Source organism: Oryx dammah, unplaced genomic scaffold (genome assembly GCF_014754425.2).
Source record: "Oryx dammah isolate SB20612 unplaced genomic scaffold, SCBI_Odam_1.1 HiC_scaffold_11050, whole genome shotgun sequence".
In the NCBI taxonomy this organism is placed as follows: domain Eukaryota; kingdom Metazoa; phylum Chordata; class Mammalia; order Artiodactyla; family Bovidae; genus Oryx; species Oryx dammah.
This window is the reverse complement of record NW_024080444.1, coordinates 1,205,887-1,233,294: the sequence shown is the minus strand read 5'-3', so window position 1 is coordinate 1,233,294 and position 27,408 is coordinate 1,205,887. Positions and strand designations below refer to the sequence as shown.

Genomic DNA, 27,408 nt, shown 5'->3' with positions numbered 1-27,408 from the left:
TGTTACTTGACTACGCACACAAACTAGACCCCAACTGCTGCTACTGCTAAGTCGCTTCAGTCGTGTCCGACTCTGTGCGACCCCATAGACGGCAGCCCACCAGGCTCCCCCGTCCCTGGGATTCTCCAGGCAAGAACACTGGAGTGGGTTGCCATTTCCTTCTCCAATGCATGAAAGTGAAGAGCGAAAGTGAAGTCGCTCAGTCATGTCCGACTCTTAGCGACCCCATAGACTGTAGCCCACCAGGCTCCTCCGTCCATGGGATTTCCCAGGCAAGGGTACTGGAGTGGGGTGCCATTGCTGTAATTTGATATACTCAGTACTTTTTAAAGAAATCTGCATTAAGACCATTTAACTTGAAATTATGCTTTTCATGAAGCCTAACCTAAATGGCACACTGATCAAGAATGGGAGCTCTAGCATTAGTCTACAACAGAAGCCACCCGCCACTTATGGCTCTGGAGCAATGTGGCTGGCTCAAACTGAGACATGCTCTAAGCATAAAACATGCACCAGACTTCAGTGGATGAGTACAATATAAAAGAATGTGAAATCTCATTAATAAATCTTAGGGATTACACGCTCAAATGACAAAATCTTGCATGCGTGCATGTGTGTTGTTCAGTGGTTTCTGACCCCATGGACTGTAGCCTGCCAGGCTCCTCTGTCCATGGAGGTTTCCAGGCAAGAATACTGGAATAGGTTGCCATTTCCTACTCCAAAAATTTCACATAAACCGGGTTAAACCAATATTTTGAAAATGATTATCATGTGTCCTTCTACTTTTTAATTTTTTTACCTTTTGATTTTGAGGGTAGCAGCTAGAAAAGGTAGTTACATACGTGGCTTGCATTATAATTCAACTCAATTTCAAATAGGCCAACTCACCTCCTCTGCCTGAATTTCCTTATTTGTCAAATGAGGCTACAAAGAAAAATTCCTCTCATAGAGTTACTGTAAGACTTAAATATTTTATAAATAGCCTTTATCAAACACAAATGATTTTTAATCGAGCAAACTTCACAACAAAAGTTAGATGTTCTCCCTGCCCCTGAAACTAGATAATGTATTTCTAGGATGCAAAGAGTAAGTAAATAAAGGCAGATACCAGGGCAGGCAAAACGAGCTTCACAGGTGCTGGCAACGAGGGAGAGTAACGCCGAGCCTTCCTCACAGCAAACTTCTCAGTAGGGATCGATTTCCCAGCAATTCTCTGCTTCAAGCCATCCACCTGTCTGTGAAAAGCCCCAGTTCCAGTGAAAAGTCATTAGAACACAGGCAATATTTATACCTGTCCCTGTTATGCTGCGCTCCCCAGAGCAGTGGATCAGCACCACCAGGAACCCTGTTCAAAATGCAAATTTAGGCTCCACCCCAGACCTAATAGTGGTTTCCCTGGTGGCTCAGATGGTGAAGAATCTACCTGCAATGTGGGAGACCTAGGTTTGATCCCCGGGTCAGGAAGATCTCCTGGAGAAGGGAATGGCTACCCAACCAGTATTCTTGCCTGGAGAATTCTGCGGACAAGAGGAATCTGGTGAGCTACAGTCCATGGCTTCTCTGATAAAAGTGGCTCAAAAGAGTCATCAACTCATGCATAATTTGAGAAAATGTTTCCCAAGCGTAGGTGATTTTGAAAACAATCAGCTAAGAACATATAGCATGCTTACAATTTTCCTCTCAAAATTCTAAGAAATTCCAATTATAGAATTCACAAGCACAGAAAAGTGAGAATAGAGGCTACATATTTGTAGGGCACTTTCTCATACATAATCTTGCAAATGCACCAAACAGGTCACCAAGAAGGAATTTAGGGAAATATCTAATTACACCACTGAAAGAAAGAGGAAGATGCAACGAGAGAAAAAGCATTCCATAGGAAGACAAGCTTGTGTTATGTTACTTCTCAGCACAATCTTGAGATATGGGTTTTTTTAATTGAAGTATAATTGACATATAACATTACTTTTTGGTGTACAAACGGCTACGGTTTTAAACCAGAATGACCATCATGAATGTTAATTAATATCAGTGGAAAAGGCAGTGGACATACGAGGTGGGGGTTGAGGGAGACGGTCAGAGGCGTGCAGAGGACATGAAACCTCCTGATTTAAGGATCACAGAGTCTGTAATGAAGAGAACATTTGGGGGGATTCTCCTCTCAGTATCTCAACAAGTTAGATGCTATCACACATATAGCAGACTTCAAGCTTTTGCCTGAAAATAACATTAGTTACATGTTTCACAGAAATTATTTTGATGCAGAGAAAATTTATTTTGGAGCGGAGGAAACTGAGATGAAAAAGATCCCAATATATCTTAAAATTCCATTCCATTTGTTGTTGTGTGTGTGAAACAAGGAAATGCATTTTACCAGTAGCAAGTGGCATTCCATGGCTCCCACTAATGTACATTCTACAGTTAGTATATACGTGGTCTAGTTTCTAAAAAGCTGACAAAGTTGTCCTGGTCATACCTTCAAATCTGTCCTGACAAGTCTGAGGGTGCAGACAAGCCATTAGTTCTCATAACGTGGCCACAGAATATAGTATTCTATTAAAAGTGTTTGTCATCAATTATGTTTAAAGAATGCAGTGGGGCTTCTCTGTTCCCCTAGCTGCCTCATCTCCAGAGGTCACGTCCTCCTTTCTACCACAGCCACCCACTCCTACAGTTGTATCTTAGGCCACTTCATCATCTGTAACTTTTCTACATCAGAGCACAAACTCAAGCACACCAACCATCCTCCTCATTATAACCTTGGCTGTTCTAATGAGACTTCTGGTCCTCTTGTCTTTCAACTTTCTCGCCACTCAGCAGTCTCCTTTCTCCCCATCCCTCCATACTCCTGCTTAGCCTGCTCTGCAGGCAAGCTTTACTGCTGCAGGCTCTAGCTTATTTCCTAGACTCCCTTGCCAGTGCCTAGTTGTACTCATCTTCCTGCAATGAGAACAAGTTGGTATCACTGTACATTCAACACCAGCCTCCAATGAGCCCTCGCACCGCCTGCCATTCCCCGTCCTGTGCTTCTCTCTGTTTCACTCCCTGCAACAATGATCTCAAACATTCTCCATCCTCCTCAGACCTCCAGCCCACTCCTTTCTCTTTCGCTCTCAACAGACAGCCCTGCCTCCACACACAAGCTGGCATGCCTCTGAGCCTGCTCTGGACTTCTTCCTGCGTGATACAACAGAGGACCTGATCCTCCCTCTAAATAAAGCCGGTCCTGCCATCAGTGCTTTGGAGTCTATCTCCTCCTGACTTTTCAAGAGCCTTACAAAGGTCAGTTTTCCCATTTCTCACTTGTATGTACAACTGTCTTTCTGAACTGAGTCCTCCCCAGTGGTTTTTGAGAATGCCCAGATCTCTCCCATTAATATATTCTTTGATATTACATCTTCCTCCAGCTTTCTCTATCACTGAATGTATTTATGCTTAACTCTGTTCATTTCTTTGTATCTCATTCACTCTTTAGCCAACCCCAGTCTGGTTTCCACCTCCATTCTATTACCTTATCATTTCCTGCATGGGATACTAATGATCTCTGTGTCACTAAAAGACATCTTGTCTTATTTTTTAAGCCTACAGCACATAGTATTCCCAGGCAGCCTCCCATCCAAGTACAAACCAGCCCCGACTATGCTTTGCTTCCAGGATTAGACAAGATCGGACGTGCTCAGGGTAGTACGGCCAGAGACTTCGTCTTATTTTTTTTTTAATTCTGTATTCTGTGAGACACATTTTGAGTGATCCTGGATATTCGTTTTACTTCGGCCCATATACAAAATGTCGCATTATATCCTGCCAGTATCAGCCTTGCTTTAGTTCGTTTAATGTGCAGTGCCCCTTCCTGCTGTTCTTTGGTCTCAAACTGTATCAACACAACTCTCCACCTGCCTCTGCAGCTCCTTCAGACCTCATCTCAACTATTATTCCCCCTACGCTCTAATCTATACCTCTCCTCTCAATGGGGAAGAGGGACAGGGTAGTGTTGGTGATACAAGTATTACGGGTTTTTGCCTTGCTACTAGCAGTTCCAATCATCAGGAGAGGAAAGAACATAGGTTTACTAGGGAGTTTTGAATGTTTCGACATACCTAAGTGAAGGTGTGGTACATAGGTCTGGAACGCATCACGAGCTTACCTGAATAAAGTTATCACATCCTCTCTCGTTGCTACCACATCCTCTTCTGGAAGCATACTCAAAATTGCAGCTTTTAAGAACACATATGTTGCCTTGAGAAAAAGAAAAGCAGTAGTTAGAGAGTACCCTAGGTACATGATATTTCCACCTTGTAAATCATGAATGACCCACAGGACTTCTCTGGTGGTCCAGTGGTTAAGAATTCACCTGCCAATGCAGGGGACGTGGGTTTGATCCCTGGTCCGGAAAGATCCCATATGCCATGGGGCAACTAAGGCTGAGCACCACAACTACTGAGCCCAACAGCCACAAGTACCGAAGCCCCCATGCCCTAGAGCCCATGCTCTGCAGCAAGAGGAGCCACTGCAATGAGAAGCACACACACTGCCACTAGATTAGCCCCGCTCACCACAGTTAGAGAAAGCCCCCATGCAGCAGTGAAGACCAGTGCAGCCAGCAACAAAGAAATAAACAACAGTGTTTAAAAAGAATGAACTACAAATCTGCCAGATATAGTATCTGAGGTATCAAAGACAAAAAAGGGAAATGAAGCCTCTTGCTACCTATCCCAAATAAGATCCACACTTTCCACCGAATTTTAGCCATTCTCCTATTATACAACTTTAATGTTCATAGATGAGGAAGTGAACAAAATGAAAAAGAGATCATTATCTCATTCCTCCCAATTTCTCACAAATGGATCAGGTTTTTAGAACTTTTTAAAACTGAAGTTTAATTGATTTACAATACTATATGAGTTTTAAGTGTACAATATAGCGATTCCATATTTTTATAGATTATACTCCATTTAAAGTTGTTATAAAATATTGGCTATATTCCCTGTTTTTGCAACCTTGTTATCTTATTTATATCTATTACTGTGTACCTCAATTTCCTTTGCCTATCTTGCCACACCTGTTAGAATAGCTATCACCAGAAAGACAACAAATAATAAATGTTGGCAAGGATGTAGAGAAAAGGGAACCTGGTATATTGTTGGTGGGAATGTAAATTGGTATAGCCATTATGGAAAACAGTATGAAGATTCTTTAGAAAATTAAAATAGAACTACCATATGATCCAGCAATTCCACAAAAAGATATATACATCTCAATGCTCATAGCAACATTATTTACAAAAGCTAAGATACAAAAGCAAACTAAGTATCCATCAACAGATGAATGGATAAAGAATTCATTTTTATTATTATGAAAAGCTTCATTATCAGGACATCAAAAAGTCTACAAAAAATTATCAAAACTTGATATTTAATCATGTTTATATATAACTGAAATTCATCTTCAGAAATAAAGCCTCTTTGCTGAAAAGGGCTGCTTAGATGGCTTTTAAAGCATATAGTGCTGAAGACAGTAGTTATACAGAGCAGGTACTTAATGTGTACTTCTTCCTTTGATGGATCTCTATGTTGAGAAAACAGTGTTGATGTCATACTATTGAACAAACAATCCTAAGTGAAAATTATTCTGTACACTTATTTCCAAACAGATGACAGTAATGAAAGTACTACACTTTACCTTGGACCATCTACTCTCTTTGCAAAGCAGATCTGAATAGTAATATGCCTTCCTCCAGTTTTGTTGGAATACAAAAATCCACATCAGCTCCCAGTAACAGAGATGGTGAAACTGTTTCCATTCTTCTTGAACTGAAATGCATTTTCGAAATATCTCTTGTGCCTATAAGTCAATTGCATAAAGCTGATCATCCAGATATTAGACAAGGAGATAATAACCTAATGGAAAAATACATAAAACACTTTGTACAAAAAGAACAAAATCATGACTCATTAAACCACTCAATATGACATGCTCCTTTCCTTACATGCCAACAATGCAGTTAAATTCTGTCTCCTTATTTAACTTTGTGAAAGGGCTATGGAACTTTACAATGTGGGAGTAGCAAAATTCCTTCCTTAAGTAAGACATAAAATACAGAAGTCCTTTAAGAAAAAACTGACAATAAATTTATAACTTTCAGAGGGTACGATATACCTTAAACCAAGTTTAAGGCAATGGACAGGCTGGGAGAAGATATTGCTATATACATAACTGGCAAAGAATGAACACTTATCATACAACAATTTTACTAAAAAAGAAATAACAATTTTACTTATCATATAACAATTATCATACAACACTTATCATACAATTTTACTAAAATGAGAAAATTGTTAAAGATATAAATAGGAAATCAGAGAAAAAGATATATGAGTGACAAATATACATATGATGGCTTTTTTACTGGAAAATATAAATTAAATTTAGATTATCATTTTTCAGCCATCATACTGGAAAAATAAAAGATAAATAATGACCAGAGTTGGCAAAGAGCATTGGAAACAAGTACTCGCAGATCTTTGGGCTTCCCAGGTGGCTCAGTGGTAAAGAATCTGCCTGACAAGCAGGAGATGCAGGTTCAATCCCTGGGTCAGGAAGGTTCCCCTGGAGAAGGAAATGGTAACCCATTCCAGTACTCTTGTCTGGGAAATCCCACAGGATTTCCACCAGAGGAGCCTGGTGGGCTACAGTCATATCTTTATAGGAGTTTAAGTGGACTAGCTTTAAGTAAGGAGGGTAATCTGTCTGAATTTATTAAAATACAAACATCTTTGACCTAGAAATCCTGTCAGACTCTGTCTTATATAAATGTACCTTTGCACTGAGATGTACACATAATAATGTTTACAATAGCATTGTGTATAATAGCCAAATGTCTATCAATAGTGGGCCACTTTAATAAGTACAGTTTATCCATCTCACGGAATGAAACCCAGCCATCAAAAAGAATGAGGAAGATTTAGATATACTGACCTGGAAAGAAATCCAAGATGTATTGTAAGTAGAAACAATCAAATCAAGGAAAAATAAATATGTTTCTCCCCATTGTGGAGAAGAAAATTGTTTGTGAGTATATTTATATGAAAGGCTCTTCACTCTTTTTCTTCAAGGGGTTCAGTGAATTAATCCCTTTGATGGGGAGCACACATATAGTACAATGAAGTTGCCTTTATGGAATGTCTAGATTCCAAAGTCAACATGTAATACCAAGATGGATAGTAGCCGAAGTTTCTGAAAGTCCCTTAAACTGCCCACCTGTATTTCTATATCCAACCCTGAATTGCCTCAAATACCTCATACATAAATGTAGAGTATATTCTACTATACGTAGTAATATACATTATATTCTATAATCTACTATACATAGTAGAATGCACTCACAAAATTAAAGTTTGGCTTTTTAATTACATATTTCCCCTCTATTTTTGTCTAGCACATACAGCTGGATTTGCTCATGTGGAATGAGTTTGCTACGCAATTCCACTAAACAGACAGGCCCCCCAAACGACCCCCTCAAATAAGTTACCTCTTCCACATTCCCTTTTAGCAGCTCTATCCGGCCATGGTAGAACAACACAAGGGAGCCCTGCAGAGGAAGGGAGAAACAGACTGTTCAGTACTCAACCCTGGTAGAATGATTACGGCTGAAAACAGACACTTGAAATTCTAAGCATACATTTGGAAACTGCTGGAGGTAGGGTTCAAGGAGGCTCTCTGCTTCCACAACATTCACTTCTCCCGTACCTAGAAATTTAACAGGAAAAGCCTCAGTCTTCACGAAACATAGTCGACATTTAAGACTATTTCTCCAAATTTCATTAAAATATACAGCAAAGACCTATTCATGGAAAACATGAAAACTAATCACTTGAAGACAAGTCTCATCTATGACTTTAGTTTAAGAAAGCTTTAGGGCAAATTTGTAAGAGCAGATGTGGTTGCCTTCAATTCCTAATTGAAATTTTTGACTTGAATACCAATATGAACTATTTTTAACAAAACATTTAACTTTCTGCTAAAAAAGAAATGTAACATGCTAAAAATAGATCACCTTAAGCAAGTCTTATAGAATTTTTTTTAGCCAAGAACAGATTTAAAAAAATTCAATGAAAGAAACCCTCCGCCCCTTCTGCTAAATGTCACTATGACAAAGTCACTATTTTCCATCTTTCTGAAAAAGAAAGTAAATATAGACTCCTATCTCTTACTGATTTTCCTAAATTTTTACTTACTCAGATGAAAGATAATCAACTTTCAATGATATAAAATGTTATGCAGTCCTTACCAAGTATCAGGGAGATGTAAGTATGAAAAGCTAGTATAGTTAAGCAGCATAGTGGAGACCTCATGCTTCTTCCTAAGGCACCTTCCCGTAACTGCAGAATGCCCAACTCCTGTGGGGATTAGATGCATTTTAGAATGAAAAGAGCATCATATTCAGAGATTTTAAAATGCTAGCTCATATAGCCCCACCCTCCATGAAGGTGGGGTTTATTTTTCAAGAGCTTAGAAAGTAGTAACTAGATAGCATCACCAACTTAATGGACATGAACTTGAGCAAACTCTAGGACATAGTGGAGGACAGAGGAGCCTGCTGTGCTTCAGTCCATGGGGTTGCAAAGAGTCAGAATGACTTAGCAACTGAACAATGAACAACAAAAACTAGAAACAAATTTTACATTTTAAATTGGCATAAGACAATCTCACATATTCTTACATCATGTGATCTTAGGGTAAAAAAAAAAAGGTAGCGTCCATTTCATAGAAAATGCTGTTATTTCTCTTATATAAATATTAATTTATTTAAGCATGAGGATCTAAGTATAAAATGCTATGGTGGGTATGAATATTTATGGTTCTGTTTCTTCAAGGATCTTTGCTTCAAACAGGTCAGACAGTATTTGAACACATTTATTGGACCATGGTGAGGGCCTTAAGAAAGTTAAGTAAGTGATTCTGAAAGTTAGGGATGTTTGAGCCTTGTTGGGAGGGAATAAGGGAAAGCCGTGTGGAATAGATGACACTGATCTCAAACCTAATGGATTAAGAGGCTCTTAAGAGACCTGATTTGGGAGGATGCCAGTTGGGAAGGACATCTAAAACAGACATGGCAAAATCAATACAATATTGTAAAGTAATTAACCTCCAATTAAAATAAATAAATTTATATTGAGAATTAAAAATAATAATAAAAGAAAACAGACACCAGCAAAAGCACAGAAACAGAAAAGCACAAGGTCTATTTGGAAAACAACCAACTGCCCAGTTTAACAGAAACACTGGGGAAGCAAACAGGACAGGTAGTAAGACTAGAAACTTGGGCCCGAATCAGATGATAGAGCACTTGAATCCATGTTATACTTTGGACTTTATTCAAGGGGCAATTTGGAGCCACTAAGGAAAGAAAGTGGAAGATGAATGGTCAAGGGGAAGGGTAACCATGAAACACAGAGTCTTACTTGATAGACCATAAATACATTATAGCTTATGAAGACCATAAATAGACAATACATATAGTTTATGAAGAATCTGGATAGTGGGATACAAGTAGATGGGGAATTTACAGTGTCTTGTACTTGTTCTCAAACAATTCTGGAAACCTGCTCTCTTGACTAAAAGGGCCAATTTCTGCAATAAGGCAACTCTGGTAATAGCATGTTGAACGTTATGATTGATAACTATTATATATTCCACAAACAACCACATACAAATACAACAAACAAAATTCATGGAATATACACCACCATAGGTAAAATAGATAGTCAGTGGGAATTTGCTGCATGACTCAGGGAACTCAAACCAGGGCTCTGTGACAACCCTGGGGTGGGAGTGGGAGAGAGGTTTCAGAGGGAGGGGACATATGTATACCATGGCTGATTCACAGAATGGTAGAAGCCATTCAGTGTATGGTAGAAACCAACACAGCACTGTAAAGAAATTATCCTCCAATTAAAAATAGATACTTTTTAAAAAAAAAAAAAACATGGAAAACAAACTTCCTTGTTTAGTTCTATAGTGAAACTTGTAAAAACACAAGAAAACCCAAAATACTGCAACCATGCTTGACCTACACAAACCATAAAATGGTAGACATGGAAATCTAGCCTGATTTCTTGGTTTAGCGGGGGTTGCAAAAATGTTAAGAAAGCATATTTTAACCTCACATGAGTACTGAAGATCCTGCAAGCATCAACATTAGTCAAACATGAATTTTTAATCCCAGAATTTAGATAACATTGAGATAAAAAATTTTAACTTTCAGTAGAAAAACCATCCCCTAACTCCACCAAAATATGATTAAGACCCAAAGTCAGTTCATTGTTCTGCAAAGAAACTGCCAATAATTTTCACACTAATTATGAGGACATGTTATACTTCCCTCATACTCAATAAACATTTTTTAATCTTCTTTGTCAAAACTAAGAAAAAATTAATTTTGTACCCTATTTCCAGAAAATCCTATAAATTCTAGTAGTCTGATAATCCGTGCTGGTAAAAGGGACAGCATCTGTAAGAAAAGAAAAAAAAAAAAAACCACAAGTGTTGTACTATGTGTTAATATACCTAACTATAGGTAAATGCTAAACTCTAAAAACTTAAAATTTTAATGATTCAGTAACATGAAAAATTAGACCCAAGTTTAAACCACTAGACATCTCTCAATCACTATATATTGCACCTCCTATAATCATTACTTATGGCAATTTCATTTAGTTACACTAAAAAATTAAAAACAGAACAAAGATTCTGGCCTTTTCAGGATACTCTAAAGAATACTTCTTCCTTTGATGTGGAGTGACAAGTGTTGAGAAAGTAACCCCTAGTGCCCACCTCCAAACAAAATTTATTTTAGCAACCTTTTCCAGGAAGCAAAAGTTGTTCTATTCTTCATGATATGCAGGCAAAACCTAGAAGTGGAAGGCTATAGCACTACAGCCGCTCTCTGGGACATCTGAGTAGGATGAAGGGAGGTTCTCTCAGGGCAAAACTTCAAGCAGAGACCTGGTTGTTCACTTTGCCTGGAGAAGAAATGCCCATACATGCGATTATATACTGCTTCCATAAGCCAATGGTTTGACTGGATGGTCAGTGACTTAGAAAGAACATGTTAGGAGGCAATTCCCTGGTGGTCCAGTGGTTAGGACTCCAAGCTTTCACTGCCAAGGGCCCAGGTTCAATCCCTGGGCAGGGAATTAAGATCCCACAAGCTGTGTGATGCAGCCAAAATAAGAGAGAGAGAACAAAGAACATGATGGGAAAATTGATGCCAAGGAACTCTGGGTAAGAAATATATGGATATATCTCTTTGAATGGGAAAAAAAAAATGAACATATTTGTGTCCCATATGAATGTTCACCAAAGGCTGTCCTCAGCAGAGGAAGATTTTAATAATCAAATGGGTAGGGTGATCCATTCCGTGGCCAGCCGACAGCTGTCTCTTCAGCCACCTCTGTCATCAACCAATGGGTTCATAAACAAAGTAACTCTGGTTGTATATACCAATTCCAGTCAAACCTTAATAAAACATCAAAATCTCTAAATAATATTGCAATTGAATGGATATTTATTCAAACTCTTCATCTATCCCAGAGCATTATTACTATCCTTCAAGCTCTATTATTCCCTAACCTAGTTTCAATTCCAGAACCACCATTGCTATAGCAACAGGATTTCTGATGTGGGAATGGAACCGAATTTCAAGCTCCTTCTTACAAAAAAAAAAAAAAAGTTACTAGTCTATTCAGAGGGCTGTATGCTGCCCTTATTATACAATCCAAAACTATTCTCAGCATGTGCAGAACTTTATAGCATATTCTGGCCAGAGCCTCCACTGGGTCACAACAGAATAAAGAGGATCCCACTCTAGCCACTTGTCAAACAAACCCAGGTAGAGGTTCAGGGTGAGGTTCAAATGCAATAGCAGAGGCACTGAAAACCTAAGGTTCTTTTATAAAAGATTCTGGTTACCTTTTGATTACTTACCAAATTAAACGCCCCTATTCCAAGCTTGACACCCCCTTCAAACTCGTAGAAGAATTGCTGCTCAACTTTGTTCTTCTGAATTACATGCAGGATTGAAAGACATTCTCTGGATTAAAGAAAACAGTTATACTATAAGTTTACTATGACACTGAAAATTAATGTCAAGTCAAATTTTGCATTTAAGTACCATAAGATAGATATCATTAGCCAAACACTGGAGAATTTTTAAGTGGATAATGCTACACTGAGTTTACTCTTAATGCTACCAGATAATCATCATTAAAGAAAAATGACACACTTATTTCTACATTGTTTATCAGGATCAATCTTTCTGCACTTAAAGCAAAAGAGGGTTCAAATACCAGCAGGCATGACTCAGGAGCCACAGAACCTCAGGACTGTGAGCTCCCAGTTTCTCAGCAATGTGTTAGAGGAGATTTTCTAAGAATGCTCAGCCTCTCAGCTGCTGTGCACCCTGCAGCAACCTACATTCCACTGAGTAACTGAGGTGCTACTGACAAAAAGAGTTGAATTTCAGTGTGATTACTATGGCATCAAATAGACCAAATAAAGAACTTGGAACTAGGAAAGAATGAAAGAGGAAAGTAAAGTCCATCACAACTGCCTGCAACTTTCTTCTTAATTTTCTCTCCTCACCCAAGCCAATCTTTCTGATTTTTCACTTTAATTATTTTCTATTCATTTCCCTCTTTCCCTTCATATCTTGAATGCAGAAAGTATTTCATCTGTATTCATCAGAGAAATGCAGATGAAAACAACGATGTAAAAATTGGCAACAACCAGAAATTGTTTATCAAACTGACAGATACATTTTTTAAAGTAATAAGAAATAGCCAGATACTACATATCACCTGATGTGATGTAATTATAAAGAATGCAACTTCATTTATGATATATTCTAGCCAAATGCATCTACGTTGAATCTAGTAAGCCTATATATCTAATTTCCAGTTTACAGGAACTATAAGGAGCTAGAGAAATGCTATCAACTGAATCATATCTCCCCCAAATCCATATGTTGAAGTTCTAACTGTGCCCCCCTCCCAAAGTGTGACTATATTTGGAAATAAGAGATTTTAGGAGGTAATTAAGATTAAATGAGGTCACTGTAAGTGGAATCGCTCTCTCTCTGCTCTGTGAGGAAAGAGTGAGAAGGTGGCTGTCTGCAAGCCAAGAAGAGAGCCCTCACCAGAATCTGATATGCTTGTGCCCAGATCTTAGACGTCCAACCTTCAGAACTGTGAAGAAATAAGTTTCTGTTGCTTCAGTCATTCAGTGTATGATATTCTATTATGGCAGTCAGAAATGACTAAGAGAGAACAAGCTAAACTAAAACTCAAGGAAGCCACCAAACAAAGCTGTGTGTATGCAACTACGGGACAACCAGACTGGGCTTTTCCACAACTGAAGGAAAATAGAAACTCTTGTATAATAAGATATATTTAATGAACATGAACACTGACTGCACAAGACAGTCTTGGGTTGGACCAAGGTGTTGACATTCCAGAAGTAAAAGAGATTTGGGACCAACTGGCAAAATTTGAAGATGGGTTGAATATTTGAAGATGGATTGAATATTTGAAGATGGATTGAATATTTGAAGATGGATTGAATATTTGAAGATGGATTGAATATGAAATGAAGATTTGTTGACATGAAAAAAAAAAGATCATTAACTGCAAAAGCAAGTTATAAATCTGTACATAAGAGTGATCTCATTTTGGTTTTAATTATATATATCTCTAGATTCATGTAGAAAATATTCTGAAAAAGTATATATTAAGGTATTAACAATCATAATTACTAGATGTTAAGTACATGGGGTATATTTATGTGTATTTGCTCATCCACATTTTCCTATTTTCTAAAATATATATCTTTTGTGATAAAAAGCATTATTTTAATTTTTTAAATGGAAAGCCAGGGCTGGCAAAGGTAAGAAAAATAGACTCATTCATTTATTTATGATAAAATGATATTTATAGTAAAGAGGTTGGCAAATACTGGAAGGTAGCCACATCTATTTTTTAATAATGTGATTTTTTTATTCAATTTTTTTTTTTTTTTTTGGTGACACGACATGCAGGATCCTAGTTCCCTGAACAGGGATCAAACCTGTGCCCCTTGCAGTAGAAGAACAGAGTCTTAATCATTGGACCACCACTCACACCCATTTACTTATAGCCTATGGCTGCTTACACCCTCAGTCAGCTACAGAGTTGAGTAGTTGGGACAGAGATCTTGTGGCCCACAAGCCTAAATATTTACTGTCTGGTATTTTTTTAAAAAGTCTGCCAACCCAATTATTCTTTGGGGTAATTTTGCAATATATATCAGAAATCTTACACCCAATGGTATCTTTGAATCAATAAATCTAATTTTATTCAAGAAAATAGCATGGATACACAAAACTTGACCTATAAGGTAAGATATTGTATTACAATGAAAACTTATAAACAAATTAAAGCAGGCAACAACAGGAAATTAGTTAAGAACACAGTTGAATGCATGCATACGTTTATACACACACATGTGGCACATCCACACGATGGAACACTATTGAGCCATTAAAAGCCATGATGAATTAGCCTAAGTATCTCTACACAACAATCCCACAGAGAGGTGGTCACTGGTAACAGTCTGGTACATCTAGTTTTTATGCTTTACTAAGAATGGAATCTTTAAAACGCATAAATGGGGACTTCCCTGGTGGTCCAGTGGTTAAGACTCTGTACTTCCACTGCAGGGGACATGCCTAATCAAAGAACTAAGATCCCACATGCCAGAGTCAAAAAAAAAAATAAAATAAAATAAAAAATTACATGATTTTAACTTTAATTACATGATTTTAAGTCTCATCAACTTATACAAACCAAAGCTTGCTGTAAGATCAAGTTTTATATGAATTTTTTTTAATCCTTAAAGACTAAAACTTCTGTTTTAACTTTTAATTTTTTAAAGAATATACTGATCAGTTTCAGTCAGTAAAATATATTTTTAATTAAAAAATCACAAATGGGATCACATACTACATACTATTTTATGGGTTATATTGACAATTTTCCATGAAGATGCATGAAAGTTATCTTATTCTATAATAAAATGTATTATTCCATTCCATGGAATGATTTAATTAACCAAATTCCTATTCTTAAATTTTCAAGTTGTTTCAAAATTTTCCATATTATAAACAATGCTGCTAAGAGTGTTCTTACACATTCATCAAATACTTTTCCTATATCAAGTACTAGAACTATAGCACCCTAACTGTTCTTAGGATAACTTCTTAGAAAAAGAACTCCTGAGATAAAAAATGATACATATTCTTGATTTTGATATATACTGCCAGAACATCCTCCATTAAAACTGTCAGTTTAGATTTCCACCAACTTATGAGTTTCTCATACTGTCATTTGCCCTGAGTCATTCATATCATATTTCCATTTATAATTTTTATTACGGGGTATTTTTGCCATGATGAAAATTTAAATGTTTATTTGGTCAAGTCAATCTTTTATATCACACTTTAAAAGACTTCTGAAATTGATGTCAGGTTTTCCAGTAGTCATGTATGGATGTGAGAGCTGGACTGTAAAGAAGGCTGAACGCCGAAGAATTGATGCTTTTGAACTGTGGTGCTAGAAAACACTCTTGAGAGTCCCTTGGACCGCAAGGAGATCAAACCAGTCAATCCTAAAGGAAATCAACCCTGAATATTCACTGGAAGGACTGATGCTGAAGCTCCAAGACTTTGGCCACCTGATGCAAAGAACTGACCCACTGGAAAAGACCCTGATGCTGGGAAAGATTGAAGGCAGGGGGAGAAAAGGCGACAGAGGATGAGATGATTGGATGGCATCACCAACTCAATGGACATGAGTTTGAGCAAACTCTAGAAGATAGTAAAACCAGACAGACAGGGAAACCTGGGGTGCTGAAGTCCATGGGGTTGCAAAGAGTCGGACACAACTAAGCAACTGAACAAAAACATCTACTGCTATGAAGCAATGAGAAAGACACAACATCGCTTCTACAGTATTGTTGCCATAGATGTGATCTGAACTTAATCATGAAACAACATTAGATAAGTCCACCTTGAGAGAAGGTCTTAAAAATAATGGCCAAGTATTCTTCAAAAATGTCAAGGTCGTAAAGACAAAGACTGAGGGGCTCTTTCAGATTAAAACAGACTAAGGAGATGTAACAGCTGAATGCAACATCCAGGATCCTGGACTGGATCCTGAACTAGAATAAGGACACTGGTGGGACAGTTAGAAAAACTTGAGTCAAGTCAATAAAGTAGTTAATAATATTGCACCAATGTTAGTTTCTGGATTTTAACAATTATACTGTGGTTCTATAAGATGCTAATAATATTTGTATATTAGAAGACTATATAAAAATTCAGAAATTATTTCCAAGTAATTTTTTTAATAAAACAAAAATTTTATTAAAAATTTTTAAAAGCAAAAGTTTAAAGGCCTTATGCTTTAGGACTATAAACAGACTTTCCTATGTTTTTGCCTATATCCTTCTAAAAATATTTTACTACTAAATCTATATAATGTATCCTTTATATAGTCTTTTCTCCAAAATGAAGAGTCAATTTTCCCAAAACCATTTATTAAACTAATAAACCCATCTTTCCCTACTGTTTTTAAAGAGACTTATGCATATATAGGTTTTTTTTAGTAAGCTTTGAATTCCCAGATAAATCTGTGTGTGTGTACACAGAAGTGCATGAACACACACACAGTTTCAAAGTCTTATGTTTGACTCCACTGATACATAATTTCTGAGCCATTACAAGAATATTTTAATTCCTTCAGATTTTAAGTTTTGATAACTGAAATAGCAAGCAACTCTTTAACATTCTTTTGTATCTTCTAAAATATATTTCAAAAGGAAAACTAAAAACAATATATCAGGTTCCCAAAGTTCACCTGCTTCCTCCAGGATTTCAAATGGGATATAATTATAGGAAATCATTTCAGGTAAAAGCATCTCTTAAAATACTAAATCTTGGTTCTACTTCTAGTAATGGCAGAGTGCCTTAAATTAAATTAACCCTCCCACAGATAACAATTATAAATTCCTGACAAAATGCAAAACACGTGTTTAAAATATATTTGCAGACACTCAGTTCAGTTCAGTTCAGTCGCTCAGTCATGTCCGACTCTTTGCGACCCCATGAATTGCAGCACGCCAGGCCTCCCTGTCCATCACCAACTCTCAGAGTTCACTCAAACTCACATCCATCAAGTCGGTGATGCCATCCAGCCATCTCATCCTCTGTCGTCCTCTTCTCCTTCTGCCCTCAATCCCTCCCAGCATCAGAGTCTTTTCCAATGAGTCAACTCTTCACATGAGGTGGCCAAAGTATTGGAGTTTCAGCTTTAGCATCATTCCTTCCAAAGAAATCCCAGGACTGATCTCCTTTAGAATGGACTGGTTGGATCTCCTTGCAGTCCAAGGGACTCTCAAGAGTCTTCTCCAATATTACGGTTCAAAAGCATCAATTCTTCGGTGCTGAGCTTTCTTCATAGTCCAACTCTCACATCCATACATGACTACTGGAAAAACCATAGCCTTGACTAGACGGACCTTTGTTGGCAAAGTAATGTCTCTGCTTTTGAATATGCTGTCTAGGTTGGTCACAACTTTCCTTCCAAGGAGCAAGTGTCTTTTAATTTCATGGCTGCAATCACCATCTGCAGTGATTTAGGAGCCCCCAAAAAACAAAGTCTGACACTGTTTCCACTGTTTCCCCATCTATTTGCCATGAAGTGATGGGACCAGATGCCAAAAAAAAAAGCTAGAGATGAGTTAAACTTTGAAAGAAGGGAACAACTTTTAAAGAGACTTTATGTTTATATGACTAGTCACTTGAAAGTACTCCCCAGTATACTCAGCATAGGGTGCCTAGAATTTACACAAAAAGCTATAGTCTTATTGGCTTAAAAAAGAGTACAGAGTTCAAATCTGCCAGAACAGCTATAAGGTAATGGGGAAATTTTCAGATAGGGATGAACCACATAGGATGGAAATGCCAAAGCCAGTGTTAAAACTCAACTCAAATTCTTCATTGACTCATGAACTATGTGAGAACTGGTGAAACTCCAAAGAAAAGCAGAAACAAGAGAAAAGAAATAATAGAATCATGACCTCAGATGTTGTGCACTAGCAGAGATTAAGAGTATGGACTCTAAGTCTAGTCAAGTTAAATGCTTCCCAGAACAAAAATCAGCATTCTTCTGAGAAAGATAACAGAACCTAAAGTCTTTACAATGAATCACTATCTAGTATACAATCAGAAAATTACTAAATTGAAAACAGAAAAACATGACATATAGTCAAGAGAAAAAGCAGGCAGTAGATACTGGCCCCAAGACAACCCACATGTTGAGATAATATCTAATCTGAAAAAAAAGAATTTTCAGTAACCTATTGAACAAAATCAGGCTGACATGTAATTGGAATCTCAGAAAAAGAGTGAGAACATAGCAGAGAAAAAATATTTGAAGAAATAATAGCTACATGCTTCCCCAATGCCATACTTAAGCACATCAGTCAAAGATATGAGTCTTCAAACCATCCAGAAGAAATGACACATTACAGACAGGGGAACAATAAGAAAAAATAACAGCTGACTTATGATCAGAAACAACAGAGACCATCATATTGGGTTGGCCAAAAAGTTAACTCAGCTTTCTCCATTAAGAAACCCATACAGAAAAAACCAAATGACCTTTTTTGGCCAACTGAATACAACAACTGATAGTTTTTAAGGAGTGAAAGAAGAAAAATTTTGTAACTAAAAAATACTACATACAGCAAAAACAGCCTTCAAAAATGAAGGCAAAAGATAAAGGCATTTTCAGATAAATAAAATAGAGTCATTGAAAGTAGATATGAACTGTAATATGAACTATAAGAAATTCTAAAAGAAATGCTTCATTCTGAAATAGACAGGAATGAATGAAGAACATCAAAAATGGTAAATATTGGATTAACAATGGGGTCTATGATATAAACCTGTTTAAAGCAAAGGTTGGACACCACATTGCAGGGTTTATAATACACATAAATGTACTACCGTAAGAATAGTATAAAAGACAAAAGGTGGTTAAGTAAAACTATACTTTTGTAAGTTTCTTCTATTTTATGTGCAACAGTACACCATTAACTCTAACTTGACTATGATAAGTTAAGAAGGCTATGATAATCATTACAGCAAACACTTAAGAAAAATTAAAAGGGCTATAGCTAAGAAAATAATAGAGGGATTCTACTGGAATATATATATATATATTTAATTAAAGCAAAAGAAGGCAGAAAAATAAGGAGGGGGGATAAATAAGGCAAAGAAAAAAAAAGGAAAATGGCAGTCACAAGTGCAAACATATTAACTGTTACACTGAATAAAAAAATAAGACGCCATTAAACATATTTACCAAAAAAATGTAATTTAAATATAAAAACAAAGGTAGATTTAAAGCAAAAGAATATATGCCACACAAACACCAATTACAAAAAAGCATGAGTACCTTTATTAATATCAGACAAAACAGATTTCAAGACAAGGAATATTATAAGGAGTTACATAGGAACATTTTATAATGATAAAAAGGTTAGTTTATTAGGAGATAAAACAATTTAAAAATATATAAGTCCAATAACAAAGGTTCTAAATACAAGCAAAGAGTGACAGAACTAAAGGGAGAAATGGATGACTCCAGAATCAAAGCTGAAGATTTTTAACACTGTGAGTAAAAGATAGGACAACTAGATAAACACCAGTAAGGACACCGAAGATACACGAATGACACTAGGGTCCACTCTAACTGACATCTGCATCACTGAAAAAATCCAATGGGACAGTGTTGTTTCAGTGTCTGAACCAGAGACATACCTATATATACCTGCCATTTTTAATTTACAAATTGTTTTTAGGAGAGAGAAACTAAGATTATCTAATCAGAAATTATGTAAGTACCTTCCAGATATTTTTCTCTTAAAACTGCATTTATTCTGTTGCCCTTTATCATTGAATACACACTCAGTAAGTCAAAATTCAAGTGCATTTTTACCCACATTAAATTTTAAAAATCTAGTCACACTTATTAAAAACCTTTAAAGTACAAAGTGGTATATAATACAAGAATTATTTAAAAACCACAAGAAGGTGGTCATAAAGGTACAAACCTTGTCATAAGATTTTTCATCAATCTTAATTTTTAACTTACTTATATATTTGGTAACTTGTTCTAATTTTGAGTCCACCTTTGATGAAGTTGATCATATTTTCATCCTGAAAACAATTCAATTACATAATTAGATCATTTAGCAAATGATTCTTAGACTGTCCCCACAGCTGTGTAGCTGCATGATTAGAACAAAACACTATATCTTTCGAGGACATGATTTTTAAATTAAAATATTCTTCTTGCTTTACATATAAAATGCCTTTTTTGTCATCTTCCAACTTAGAGGACAAAAAAAGGAAACAATTTTTAAATCCTTGCGTAACTTTACAGATGTAACGAAGAAAGTAATCCTTACCAATTAGGGGCCATAGAGTTAGTCCAAACCTACTTTGATAAACATCAACTACTGAGCAATTTTCTTTTAGGTTTGATGGAGTTCAAAATGGCTACTCCAAGGCCTTTCCTGTCTGTCATACTCCAAGTAATGGGATTATGGTTCGTCATTAGGGGGTACTTTAGCAGGCCGTCTATTTAGAATTGTGAATTTCATTTGTATACATTTCCAGACCAAAAATAACTGATCTGGATTCTAAATTTGTTATCACTAGTGTGAAATTTTGTTTGGGGATTTTGTTTGTTCTTTTTGCCTGATGGTCATCAACCATGCAACTGAGGCAATTGGCCTAAATGAATGACCTTTTTAGGGTGAGCATTCTAGGATTCTAAGAGTCTCTTAATAAAGTATATAAAATAACTGCTTTAAAGTTGCTACTCCAACAGATGGTGCTAACGGAGAATGCTTTTCTAACCCCTTAGTAACAGAAACATGCTCTGGTATTTATTTCCTGTGCACTTGAGCATCCTTCTGAAGCCAGAGAAAAACTGATTTTAGTTTGTTAATTTCATCACTTAAATACTTAATACTTAAATTATTAAAAGAATCAATAAATGTAAAATTCATTATGCAATTTAAATGCCCATTTTCTGATTTCAAGGTAGCTTCCAGTTACACAAGTTCCAATAGTGTCCAGGAAAGAAGTGCTTAAATTGGAATAAAATCTGCTTCAAATAAGAATATTTAATGATTCACCAAACATTTGCTGAATGCCTATTTTACAGCAGGCACCTAATTGCAAAACGAGGCAAAAGCAAACACAATACGCTAAGGGACGGAGACGTGCACACACGGACGGAGACAGGCACAGGATGCCACAACAGCACAAAGAGGGGCTGGGATGTGCAGAGGCCCAAAAAGCTTCCTGGAAGCATCAGTGCTTGAAGCGTTTAAAAAAAAAAAAAAAAAAGATTAGGAAATAGCCAGATGAAGGAAAAGAAGGCAGATATGAACTTTGCAAGCAAAAAGAAAAAAACCTTTCAGGGGAAAGGCAAGGAAGCATTAAAGATCATGGTGTGCTTGGCTAGGCCATCTGTGCTTATATAACACAGCACTGCTACAGAAATCTATTTCAAAGAAGGGAATGACTAAGGAGTAAGAAAGCTACTTGTACTTTCCCACTCAGGCACGCCACCAGCAGGCGAGGATGTCGCCAAGAGGGGCGTAGGGAACTGGGAGAGATGCCAGTTGAGTTCTAAAAAGCCTTCCCCATTTGTGATATTCTGACACAGAACCACTGCCATCGTCAGTGAGGGCTACTAAACGCTGAAGCCGAGACATGAGCAGGCGAGATGCTCCCCTTGGAGCGGGTGCACAATTACACAATGGAGAGTGAGCTGGAGGGAAGGGAAACTACGGACCAAGGGTCCCTAGGTTGCCATGAAGTCTAGGGAGGCTGATGAGCCCCTCACTAGAACAATTATGGTCAGAATAAAGAAGAAGAGCCGATTAACCTTCAAAAGGTAAAACAGCACAATCATGAGCCTGACCGGACATGGAGGCATGAGGAAGAGGGAAGAGCCGTGGGTATCTCCCAGATGTTAAGTTACAAGCCCCTAAACATATTTTTAAAAACCCTTTGAATCAAAGATTTTACTATCAAATTCCCATTTGCAAAATGCATTAAAAAAAAAAACAACTGGGGGCCTCTGTGACTAGCCTTATGTATACTAAGGCAGTGAGACTGCTTCAGGCGTCATAATACGTAGAGTTTTAGGAAACAGGGTCATAGATCAGATTGATTTTATTTTCCTTAACCAGACATCAACCTATCAGGTCAGGCAACCTCCAGAAAAAGAGAAAAACACTCGCAGTTCGATGTAAAGCATTGAAATCGAGGAAGACTTTCTCCATCTTACAGTTGAATTTCTGCCCCCTTACCATCTGCACTCCACTTCTACCCCACTGTATCCATCACTGACACCTGTGTGGCCACCTGTTAAAATTTGTATTTTTTTTTTTAGAAGAATTAGATATTACAGTGACAGGCCAGGTACTGGTGATAAGAAATCCTAGAGGTGAAATTTAAATGCCCCTGAGAAAAAGTCATTGTTTTGTTTAGTAACTTCTTTCAACTGCTCTTCCAAAAGAAGAAATAAAAGGGGATGAGAATACAAATAGCAGGGAAATAAAATCTGAGGTCTACATGCATAACTGAGCTTTGCTGAAGCATCTGGCACAAGAAGGGAACAGCCAAAGATGCTGAAGCCAGTCACCCCTGTGTGCAGCCCTCCACCATTAGCAAGCTCACAGAGGCATAACCTCACAATTCTCATACAGAGAAGCATCCTGAAATTAGGTGTGGTAGGTGCAAAACAGCTTCTTTAAAAGGCAGTGGTTCCCAACAGACTGAATTTCAAAACAGCATCTTTTAGGTGCATTTGAGTAGGAAAAAAAGATCCCCCAGAATCTTCTTTCAGCCAAAGTTTACGAGCAATAACAAATAGCTTTCATTATAACTCTAAGTTGAAAGAACTGAAGTACTGACACAGAATGAGTCACATTTTTTTCTTTGTCATACTTAGCAGGCTTCCCGGGTGACACTGATGCTAAGCCAAATGTCCGTTACCTGCACAAACGTGAGGGCTGCTTTCTGTAGGAGGCACTCGGCATAACAGATTTCAGCATGCATTTCCTCTATTAAAAACAAATAAACGTATATTAAGGAAAATCCCATGCCCACAGTAATTGCTCTGAGACATTCAGAAAAGACAGATAGATGAATGAGCCCAGAGGAGACATAAAAACCTAGGTTGTTTCATGATTGCATAGAAGTGGAATGATGACCTCAGTTCTCAAGGCCTCAGCAAGATTTTTCCAGAATGTGTGAAATGCTTTGGGGAAGTCATCTTTGGCTCGGTTCACATATAACTGCCAAGAGTCAGGCCCTTGGTGTCAGAGATCCAAACTCAGCTCACAGGAGGAAACCAAAATAGAAAAACACTTTTTGGGAAAAAAGAAAACCACTCGTTTTTTTAACTTAATGGGAAACTTCAAGTCTACCACTGGGATGGATTGAAAAACTAACTTGAATATACTAATTTTAACATCAAAAATATTATGAAGGCATGATGGTCACGACAATGGTTAGGCACACTATTGACTTGAAGAGAAAGCAGTAACTTCCGAGGATTCTAGGAAAAAGAACTGTCCTGCATGTCCAACTCATGAGTCTTCATTCAGGGAAGACTTGATGTAAAAAATTTAGCACTAGCACAGTTTGGAGCTATTTGCTTTGTGCATGTGTGCACGTGGGTATGTGTGTCTGTTTTCAGCTGTGCTGCACATAGGGTCTTAGTTTGTCGACCAAGGATCGTACCCACACCCGCCGCATTGGAAGCATGGAGTCTTAACCACTGGGCCACCACAGAAGTCTCAGTTTGAGGCTGCTTGGATCACTGAGGTATCTAGCGCAGGAACAAGGCACTCACAAGAGGGCTACATAAAGTTATGTCTGTATCCCCTGGACACATAGACGTGTGGCCTATCTTCCTAAATAGTTCATGATAACTGTAGAGACTGGGGAGGGAAGACTCTTTGCCTTTTTTTTTTTTTGTATAAATAAAATCATCAATTTACTGTTTTATCCATAGGATACAAACTAGTGTGTTACTTCAGTAAATGAGCTTTGGCACTGGGGTAATTAACAGCCTGGATTGTAGCAAAGGCCCTGCCACATACTAGTTACAGAACCTTGAGCAAGCTACCCTTCCTCCCTCTGCTGGGCTTCTCATTCTTCAAGTCCAGCTAATGACGTCTCTATTTCTTGTTTTTTTTGACATCTTTATTTCAAAGCTGAAGAATTCAAATGCTGCCTGTAGGGTCACTGTGCAGAGTAAGCCCTCAGTATGCATCAGCTACTTCCACTAAGATTATTCCCCTTGGCCTATGTCATGCTTTTTGACAAAACTTCAAAAAGTTGCACATTTTTAAGTGATGTGCTGCTGCTGCTGCTGCTAAGTCGCTTTCAGTCGTGTCCGACTCTGTGCGACCCCACAGACGGCAGCCCACCAGGCTCCCCCGTCCCTGGGATTCTCCAGGCAAGAACACTGGAGTGGGTTGCCATTGCCTTCTCCAATGCATGAAAGTGAAAAGTGAAAGTGAAGTCGCTCAGTCGTGTCCAACTCTGTGCGACCCCATGGACTGCAGCCTACCGGGCTCCTCTGTCCGTGGGATTTTCCAGACAAGAGTACTGATGATAAGACCTAGTGCTTTATTTCTTTCACTCACACACACAGGACACCTCCCCTCAACACACACACACACACACACACACACACACACGCTTTGTTCTCACAAACTGGTTCACCTTCCTGCCATGCTCATGTTCCAAAGGTTGATTAAGAAAGAAGCAACAATGCAACGAAGATTTTCCAACAGCACGTATAAGGGGGAGCCAAACCCACGACGGGCCAAATTTGAGGAGCTGCGGTCAGGGCACATTCTGGCAGCATTAACAGCCAGTGTCTCCATCCTTCAGAACGCCTCACTTTAAAGGGTGCCCCCTGGATTTTCTCAGTGGGTTCAGTGGGAGAAAAACAGGTAACTTTTACACAGTCATTTGAACATCCTCTTCCCAGGGAAACTTGTAACAAAGTAGGAACTTTCAGTAATTATTCCCTTTGGAAGCCTGCTCAGCAATCCAGATGGCTTGGCTTGGGGCATGTGTTGAGGAGGTGGTGAAGTTGCTGCTGGGCGAGAACCAGCTCGGCAGAGAGGCAGAGGGCAGAGCCCTGCGTGGCGTGGCCGATGGCGTGGCCCAGCCAATGGCGCGCCTCCGGCAGAAGCACAGGGTGTGCACAGGGAGGCGTGGGCTATGAGCCTGGAAAGGAAGTCAGGCTAAATGATGGATGACCTTGGAAAGGAAGTCCAGGCTAAATGATGGATGACTTTGGAAAGGAAGTCAGGCTAAATGATGGATGACCTTGAATATCCGCGTCTGGGCTTCATTCAGTAGGCAATGGTATTGCAGCAAAAACAGAAATGAGACCTTTCTTAAATAAAAATGAGACTTTCCTGATAAACGAGGAAAACAAGGAAACAATGAACAGGCTGGGGAAAAACCTAAACAGGCCTGAATGAGTTAAGCAATCTTGGTTACTGTCTAGCTGCTACTACTAACAAACACTTGTGGCTAGACTGGTCCTTTTACAAAGCTAAATAAAGCTAATCACCCTCTGACTCCATATGTATTATGAATTATACTCTGCACCTGGCATTCTTCCCCCACTACCCACCCTTACAGCATTCTTCCTTTCAGAAAGGAGGTCACAGCCTGATAACTTCTGAAAAGACCAACCCCAGTTACTGAGTTACCTGATGCCAGCTGTGGCCATTTTGAAATTTTGCAAAAGGAAAAAAAAAAAAAAGCAAGACTTACTTAGGATATAAAACCTCTCCTTATTTCTGAGGAAATGGGGCACGGTTCTTAAGGCACTAGCCTACTATGTTTCCCCTTTGACTGGCAAGAATAAAGCTACTCTTTCTTTTTTTTCCTCCGAACTCTGTATTTCTATTTGGCATTGGTGAACAGGGAGCCAAGATTTTGGCATCAATGGTGAGCCCTTGCAGAGATCTGAGCAGAGGGGAGGATGGATCAGAGTTAAGCTAAAGATGGACAAATCAAAGAGAAGCATAAAGGACATAACATGAAGGCAGAGATAGAAGGCAAGAAAGTTTGAACTGTATTTTCTATGTATAATGAATCTTTGAATTAAATCCCTTTTACATCCTAAGAACTGTATACAAACGTGTTTTTAAAGACAATTTGAAAGCCATTTAATATGCCAGCCATGAGAAGAATGGGTGTGCCTCATCTTCAATCCACAAAAAGTTTAATTAAATATCCTTACTCCTACAAACAACGAGCCACTCAAGGATAGAAATGGAAATTACCTATAGGGAAAACAAATTGCACACTAAATCTACAATGTTTTGACATGCTCCCTTGAACACAAAGTCTGTTTGGATTGCAGCAACAGCCAAAATCATTAGGAATAAATGCAACTTAATTTATAAAAGTCTTATCTCTTCACTCAGATTGATTTATATTGGGCAGCTCTTAGCTCTCAAAATTAGACATTTGGCATTTACAAGTAGGTACCTACCAGAACATCTCTTAATTATAAATTCCTTAGTTCACTGAAGGAAATATCTTCATTATGCAGGGAAGTGTTAGCTAAGCATGCTCTCAGACATAGAAGTCTAAATAAACCTTATTTCAGAATAGTTAAAGTCACAGGCTGATGTATTTTCATAATTTTAAAATTAGGATCTTATTTCTTTGAGCAGTTTTAAGTTCACAGGAAAATTGAGGGGACAGTAGAGAGATTTCCCATATATACCTTGCTCCCTGGCTCCCCCCAACATGCACAAACTCACCTTTGATGAACATGCTCTCCAAGGTGGCACGTTTGTTACAACTGGTGAACCTCCACTAACATATCATAATTCTGCCACAGTTCTCATTAGGGCCCACCCTTGGTGGTGTACATTCTATGGGTCTGGACAAATGTATCATGACATGTCTTTAATCATTATGATGTCACTGCCCTAAAAAACTCTGTGTTCACCTAATCATTCCTCCGCCCCATCTCCTGGCAACAACTGATCTTTTTCCTGTCTCCACAGTCCAGCCTTTCCGAGAATCTTATATACTTAGGATCATATAGTAGGTAGCCTTTTTCAGATGGGTGTCTTTCACTTAGGAATATGCACTTAAGGTTCCCCCGAATCTTTTCATGGCTTGATAGTTCATTTCTTTGTAGCACTGAATAATATTTCACTGTCTGGATGTACCAT

At 38.0% G+C, this 27,408-nt stretch overlaps 1 protein-coding gene across 1 annotated transcript in view; it reads right to left on the bottom strand.

Annotated features, from left to right (window-relative positions):
* The window catches only part of LOC120860204 (tetratricopeptide repeat protein 39B-like), a 150,155-nt gene that overhangs the window by 22,668 nt on the left and 100,079 nt on the right, over nt 1-27,408 (bottom strand). Inside the window, 10 exon segments of the mRNA XM_040235986.1 lie at nt 1,109-1,235; nt 4,145-4,236; nt 5,680-5,841; nt 7,529-7,588; nt 7,679-7,746; nt 8,288-8,396; nt 10,445-10,510; nt 11,986-12,091; nt 20,253-20,317; nt 23,177-23,244. Coding sequence (XP_040091920.1) covers nt 1,109-1,235; nt 4,145-4,236; nt 5,680-5,841; nt 7,529-7,588; nt 7,679-7,746; nt 8,288-8,396; nt 10,445-10,510; nt 11,986-12,091; nt 20,253-20,317; nt 23,177-23,244 — 923 coding nt within the window.